This window comes from Danio rerio, chromosome 19 (genome assembly GCF_052040795.2).
Source record: "Danio rerio strain M-AB ecotype USA chromosome 19, GRCz13ab, whole genome shotgun sequence".
In the NCBI taxonomy this organism is placed as follows: domain Eukaryota; kingdom Metazoa; phylum Chordata; class Actinopteri; order Cypriniformes; family Danionidae; genus Danio; species Danio rerio.
This window is the reverse complement of record NC_141039.2, coordinates 72501-80000: the sequence shown is the minus strand read 5'-3', so window position 1 is coordinate 80000 and position 7500 is coordinate 72501. Positions and strand designations below refer to the sequence as shown.

Below are 7500 nucleotides of genomic sequence, written 5' to 3'. Positions count from 1 at the left end.
AAACACTCGTTATGATCCCATGAGCGCGCAGACACCTGCACACACACACACACACACACCCCCTTAAACACACACACACACACTAATGTAGGACTCACCCTCTCTCTCATGCACACACACCTGGTCGAGCGTGCTCCCGCAGGCGTACTCCAGGTTGCTGAGGTGGAAGTGCAGCACCTTCTCCTCCAGCTCAGTGAACTGAAGACCCGACTCCTGCAGGAACACCTTATACACCTCCTGGATCTTCTCTGAACACACACACACACACACACACACACACACACACACACACACACACACACCAGCATTACTCATCACCCGACACTGCTATCATGATGATGATTATATTTCCACTGTCAGCAGGGTGTGAGTGTGTGTGTGTGTGTGTGTGTGTGTGTGTGTGTGTGTGTGTGTGTGTGTGAGTGTGAGTGTGTGAGTGTGTGTGTGTGTGTGTGTGTGTTTGCTGATGTGGGATGTTCTACTTTAATATGTGCAGGAGATCATACATAGTGATCACATGACCCCGCCTCACCCCCCAGTGGTGCATCCTGGGACTGCGGCTTGTCTTTCCTCCAATCAGAGACGGCGTCCAGAACCGCATTGAAGTGGAAGTCCATGCGCTTGTCCAGAGCAGAGTCAGTGACGCGTCCACCCTCCTGCAGCAGCTCACAGCGCACGCCCAGAGTGTGCATCTGCAGAGATGACTACACACACACACGCACACACACACACGCACGCACAATACTGAATAGACCAGAGTGTGCGAGCGTGTGTGTGTGTGTGTGTGTGTGTGTGTGTGTGTGTGTACCTGTTCACACATCAGGGCGATGGGGTTGTTGACGCAGCCGTTGATGATCTGGGCGCCACGGCCGACTGTAACCCCTAGCGACACCTCATCCCAGACACGCCCCCCGATCCGCCCCCGCGCCTCCAGAACCAACACCTGCGGGACAGCGCACACAGAACACACTGATCACTGACACACTGCAGAGAGGGTGTGTGTGTGTGTGTGTGTGTCTCATTACCTGCATGCCAAAGTTGTGTAGCTGTCGAGCAGCAGCGAGTCCCGCAGCACCTGCACCGATCACCAGCACTTTCTGCTACACACACACACACACACACACACACACACACACACACAGTTTATATTTAAGATCTATGTATGTGTGTGTGTGTAGCAGTGCTGTGTGTGTTGTGGATCATGTCTGACTCACGCTGTGCTGTGATTGGTCCAGCAGTGGCCGTGTGACCTGCAGTGACCCCGTGTTGATCAAGCCCTTCCGGGTCATGAAGTCCAGAACGCGGCGCAGCTCCAGAACGCAGCGGATGCGGACGAGACCGCGCACACACACATGAGGAGCGCACGACTGCAGCGTCAGCACCTCCTGACACACACACACACACACACATACACACACACACACACACACACACACACACACACACACACACACACACACACACATACATACACACACAGCTAAGTCCTCTTGGAAATCTCAATGCTAATAACAAACTCCAAACACACACGTGACGTGATGACCGGCCTGGGCTGATAACCGTGGTGAAGGTTTACCGCAGTTTGGAAAAGTCAAGGCTGTCCTGCTCTACCGTTCCTCAGGTGTGTGTGAGATTTGTTATGTACAGTGTGTGTGTTGTTTGTGTCCAGCAGAGCAGATCAGCACAGCTGCACTGAAGAGATCAGAGTTACAGAGACTCATGAAGACAGCAGAAGACCATCACTGATCTGAGCTACTGAACCGCACTCATGATGGCTGTGTGTGTGTGTGTGTGTGTGTGTGTGTGTGTGTGTGTGTGAGTGTGTGTGTGAGTGTGTGTGTGTGTGTGTGTGCGCTCACCCTGCAGTTTTGGTGCCAGGCCGCCAACACCAGGTTCCTCAGGGCCAGGTAGAGAGTGGGGTCTCTGGAGAACTCGGGGAACTCGTACAGCTCGTCCAGCTCCATCATATCAGGCCGCACACACAGAGCCTTACCGCACTCACTCGGCTGGTAGAACGGCTGAAAGTATGGCGAGAGGCCAGGAGCTGTGCACACGCACGCACACACACACACACACACACACACACACACACACACACACACACACACACTGCAGTGTAGATTTAAAGATACTACTATAAAACAGAACATCTATAGCCCGTGTGTGTGTGTGTGTGTGTGTGTGTGTGTGTGTGTGTGTGTGCAATAAACACTTACAGGTCTGCTGGTCTCTGTGCCGCTGCTCCGCTGACGGGCTCATGCCCACACAGTCCGGGTAATACGCCCTGAGCAGCGGCCCGGCGGGACTGCCCTTAAACAGCGGCGGCAGAATCAGCATCGAGAACCACCAGCTGTCGGACACACCGGACACTCGCTGCGTGCACACACACAGAGAAAGAGAGACACACACAGAGACACAAATACTGAAAGCAGATGATGGCACAGCTGAATGATGGTGCAGTGCGGTGTTCAGCTGCTGAGGTCAAAGCTCAAGCTTAGCCATGATGCAGTCAGCCTGTTATTCACTCCGAGCCATGCTAATATTAACATTTCTGCTCCACAGGTGTGTGTGTGTGTCTGTGCGTGTGTGTGTGTGTGCGTGTGTGTGTGTGTCTGTGCGTGTGTGTGTGTCTGTGAGTGTGTGTGTGTGTGTGTGTGCGTGCGTGTGTGTGTGCGTGTGTGTGAGACAGTATTGTATGGTGGCAGTAACCGCAGTAAAGCAGCAGAGTTTACCAGATCCTCCGGCTGAGAGCACGCGTCACTGCCTTCCACCTGCAAACACAAGCAGACGATTGAGGGGCGGAGCCTAACACAGACCTCGGATCAGTGCAGAGTGTTACAGACAGACACTAACCCTGACCCCACACTGGTCCCCCACTAACACCCCACATTGATCCACACTGATCCCACTGACCCCACACTGACCCACACTGACCCACACTGATCCCACACTGATCCCCCACTAACACCCCACATTGATCCACACTGATCCACACTGACCCCACACTGACCCCACACTGATCCACACTGACCCCACACTGACCCCACACTGATCCACACTGATCCACACTGATCCACACTGACCCCACACTGACCCCACACTGATCCACACTGATCCCACACTGATCCCACACTGATCCCCACACTGATCCACACTGATCCCACTGACCCCACACTGATCCACACTGACCCCACACTGATCCACACTGATCCCACTGACCCCACACTGATCCCACTGACCCCACACTGATCCCACACTGATCCCACTGACCCCACACTGACCTCACACTGACCCCACACTGATCCACACTGACCCCACACTGATCCCACTGACCCCACACTGACCCCACACTGATCCACACTGACCCCACACTGATCCACACTGACCCCACACTGACCCCACACTGATCCACACTGACCCCACACTGATCCACACTGATCCACACTGACCCCACACTGACCCCACACTGATCCACACTGACCCCACACTGATCCCACACTGACCCCACACTGATCCACACTGATCCACACTGATCCACACTGATCCACACTGATCCACACTGACCCCACACTGATCCACACTGACCCCACACTGACCCCACACTGATCCACACTGACCCCACACTGATCCACACTGATCCACACTGACCCCACACTGATCCACACTGATCCCCACACTGATCCCCACACTGACCCCACACTGATCCACACTGACCCCACACTGATCCACACTGACCCACACTGACCCCACACTGACCCCACACTGATCCACACTGACCCCACACTGATCCCCACACTGACCCCACACTGATCCACACTGACCCACACTGACCCCACACTGATCCACACTGATCCACACTGACCCCACACTGACCCCACACTGATCCACACTGATCCCCACACTGATCCCCACACTGACCCCACACTGATCCACACTGACCCACACTGATCCACACTGACCCCTGATCAGTTCACTGCATCTATTTTTGTTTGACGCTTTTACAATGTAGATTGTGTCTGAGCAGCTTCACATCAGAGATTATAGTGAACTGAAGCGGTGTAGTCCAGTGCAGTGTTCACCTTCACACTTTTGATCTTCATGCCGCAGCGGTACGAGGACGCCAGATCAGCAGTCAGCGGCGTCTCTTTACTCAGCTGACGCCATTTACCACAGTCAGGGTTAGTGCACTGCACCTGTGACACACACAAACACACACACACACACACGCACGCATGCACGCAAATACACACGCACGCACGCACCGGAGAAATCAGCCAGTAGTTTAACAGATGTGTTATCTATACTAACCAGCATATGTGTGTTAGTGTGTGTTAGCGTGTGTGGGCATGTGTTAGTGTGTGTTAGCGTGTGTGGGCATGTGTTAGTGTGTGTTAGCATGTGTTGGCGTATGTTGGTGTGTGTTAGCGTGTCTCACCCAGTACGGTAGCTGCTGGTCCGCCATGAAGGCTTTGAGGCTGGGTTCGCTCTTCCCATTGCTGGTCCAGATCCGCTTCCAGGAGGAGAACGTCTCGTATCCGTCTTTATGGCTGTCAATCAGAGTCGCGCGGTTAGCAGTTAGCGGAGCGCAAGAGTGGTGGAACATCACTAGCATTAGCCTCACCTCCTGTAGTAATGATCGAAACACTCGTTACAGAAGTGCTCTCCGCACGACAGGTGATACCAGCGCGACGTGTAGCCGTTCCTAGCACACCTGCGGAGAACAGAGCATTAGCACACGCTAAACACCGCTAACAAACATCAGCTAACATCAGTGTCAGTTTATTTCACACTCTTCTGGAGAGTTTAATCACACACACACGCAATCACACACACACACACACACACACACACACACACCTGTCAGAGGCACTGGCGAAGCACACAGGGTACGTTGCTGGACATCCAGATTTCTCGCACTTCCTGAACTTCTTCTCTGCCTGATCCTCGTCGTCTGCAGCCTCTGCCGCTTTCCTTCTGGTCTGCAACACACACACACACACACACACACACACACACACACACACACACACACACACACACACACACACACGTTGACAGCTGTCCTGTAGGTGCTGCTCTTCTCCACTCAACTGTCCTCACCTGTGGTGCAGGTGTGGTGCTGCGGCCCCGCCCACTAGAGTCAAGCCCACGGCCCCGCCCACCTGCCTCGACTCCACCCACTGCCGCTGCTGAGCGCTTCCTGCCGCGACACCGACCTGAACACACACACACACAATATAAAACATGAACACACACACACACAATATATAAAACATATGACTTATGAGGAGGACAGCATTCCCTATGCATGAACACACACACTCCCGCTGCCCTGCAGTCTGCCTCAGGGCAGTGTGTGTGTGTGTGTGTGTGTGTGTGTGTGTGTGTGTGTGTGTAGTAATGTGCAGTGAGCAGTCAGTGTTGTGCAGCTCACTGCTCTCTCTCTCTGTTCACACATGTGGAGGATCACAGCTGAATGCTGCACTTCATACACACACACACACACACACACACACACACACACACACACACACACACACACGCTGTGCGCGGATAGCCTCACCTGAGTCTGCCAGCATTGGTCGCGCTGTCTCCGGGCCGGTCACTGCTCGGCAGGATGGTCTCGGTTCTGCTCGGTGTCGGTTCGGGATGGTCTCCGTCTGTTCTGTTGTTCTTCAGTGAAACTCTTACTGTTCTGAATCCGGCATCTTCATTCCGCTTCATCTGCAGGAAACACACGGTCCTTGACCTCACTTCCGGCTATGGGCTTGACAACAGAGATCAAAATAAAAGTCCCATTGACCAGGGGGGTATTCCAGAAAGCTGGGTTAACTTACCATCTGCTAAAACCTAAACTCTCGGTTGATTTACCCAAAACCTGCTTACCGCGAGTATGTTGGTTCCAAAACAGGTGACAAGAGTTAGTTAAATCAACCTCCTTAAGATAACCGCGGGTTAATGCGCGTGCACGCCACACACCTGAAGGCATTTTCAGTAGATCGCCGAATTCACGAGTCACCATAGAAAATCACGGTGAGAAAAAAAGGGCAACGCACTTTACAGAGGCGAAGCTGGAGGTTTTAAACACAGAGATTACACATCTGCTTCAACGAAGGAAAGAAATATAGAATAAGAAATAGATAAGAAAATAAAAAATAAATAATGAGAAAATTTATTGGTTCATTAAATTACACATGCCACCCTCCATTTTATTGTAATGATAAATTAAACTACTCTTTAACATCCTTTTTGAGTATGTTGTGTAACCATTCATGCATTTATTTTTCTTACAATTAATTTCTTAAGGCCACAATATGTGTATTGACTAATAAGGCTTATAGAAATTGTAATCTTTCTGGAGCTAGAACTCTGTCCAAAGTCATTAAACACAGAAACATTGTCATAAAAGGTAATATTTAATTACTGGAGCTCTTTATTTAACACTCTAGAATATTCTTTCTGACATGCAGCTAATAGAAAGAGGCCTGTCTAACTGCTGTGTCCTATAATAAAGGCTTTTCAGTGGTTGAGTTTTTGACTTAAACCACACACTCTGTCACTGTTGTAAGTGATTGTTGTCAGATAGCTTTAGGTTCTTTTTATTTTGCATGCAGACGAAGTTCCTTCTGCCTCAACTAACAAGCAGTGTAAGAATTTTCTGCACTTTTCCATATTTGAATATTACTCTTGGATCACAAAATCTTTTATCTACATATTTAAATTCTAAAGTAGCTGTATAAGGTCCATCTTCAAAGATAAAGTCACATAAGCATCAACTTAAGGTGAGAAATGTATATGAAAAATATGTTACACGTTGAAAGGTGTGTGTATAAAGCAGTGTACAAAATCATTCATTTTATTTCAGGAAATGAAGAAATGAACAGACCAAACTATTTGATTAAACATAGTTTTTTGACTAATTATATTTTTTTAGCACTCTACCATCTGTTTTGTCTGCTTGGGTCACTGAGATTTCCTCTGGGTCAGGCTGCAGGTACGTGTCATCGTATAAGGCAGAAAAGGGTATCTTTTGTCTTCCAGCAAGTAACAATGTAGTGCCCAGTAATGATTCTATTTTATAATACAAATATAATAAAAATAAACATTGTGTTAAGCAACATTTGCTTTATAGTTTTTTTTTTTTTTTTACTATATTTGTGTTATACACTTGAATCATTACTTCCTGAAAATCAGCCATTTAGCCTCAACATAGTGATGAGGTGGGGTGTGTGATGAGCTGGTAAGCAGTAATGAGTTTAATAGCTGAAACACCAAAAGATTAAGGATAGAAAATTAAGTTGTACCTGCACACTTATACTTTGGACAAATTTTATATTATCAGTGTCCTTTAGTGACTGATGGAGCTTTAAAATCGGTTGCAATTAATGCACACAATAGCATTTAGAAACCCTGAAAAAAATATTATATTAAAAAATGTAGGTGTGTGTGCGTGAATGTATATATAAGAACGACGTCCTACATCTTAAATTAAAGATATAT

At 49.2% G+C, this 7500-nt stretch overlaps 1 protein-coding gene across 6 annotated transcripts in view; it reads right to left on the bottom strand.

Moving 5' to 3' along the window:
• kdm1b (lysine demethylase 1B) overlaps positions 1-7500 on the bottom strand; it is an 11111-nt gene that overhangs the window by 2717 nt on the left and 894 nt on the right. The window contains exons 2-16 of one of the 6 annotated variants that reach the window (XM_088651425.1): positions 5564-5724; positions 5101-5216; positions 4858-4979; positions 4622-4711; positions 4436-4547; positions 4080-4193; positions 2733-2771; positions 2217-2373; positions 1860-2044; positions 1215-1385; positions 1026-1100; positions 809-943; positions 533-704; positions 121-248; positions 1-35 (exon numbers count right to left, since the gene is read on the bottom strand). The exon at positions 1-35 is cut by the window's left edge and continues 97 nt beyond it. In XM_088651425.1, the coding sequence (XP_088507551.1) occupies positions 1-35; positions 121-248; positions 533-704; positions 809-943; positions 1026-1100; positions 1215-1385; positions 1860-2044; positions 2217-2373; positions 2733-2771; positions 4080-4193; positions 4436-4547; positions 4622-4711; positions 4858-4979; positions 5101-5216; positions 5564-5579 (1667 nt within the window). In that variant the 5' untranslated portion in view covers positions 5580-5724. Of the gene's footprint in view, positions 36-98; positions 249-532; positions 705-808; positions 944-1025; positions 1101-1214; positions 1386-1859; positions 2045-2216; positions 2374-2732; positions 2772-4079; positions 4194-4435; positions 4548-4621; positions 4712-4857; positions 4980-5100; positions 5217-5563; positions 5738-7500 lie in introns of those variants that run through there. The other 5 variants (XM_087295117.2, XR_015516264.2, XR_015516265.2 and 2 more) reach the window with 5 other exon arrangements.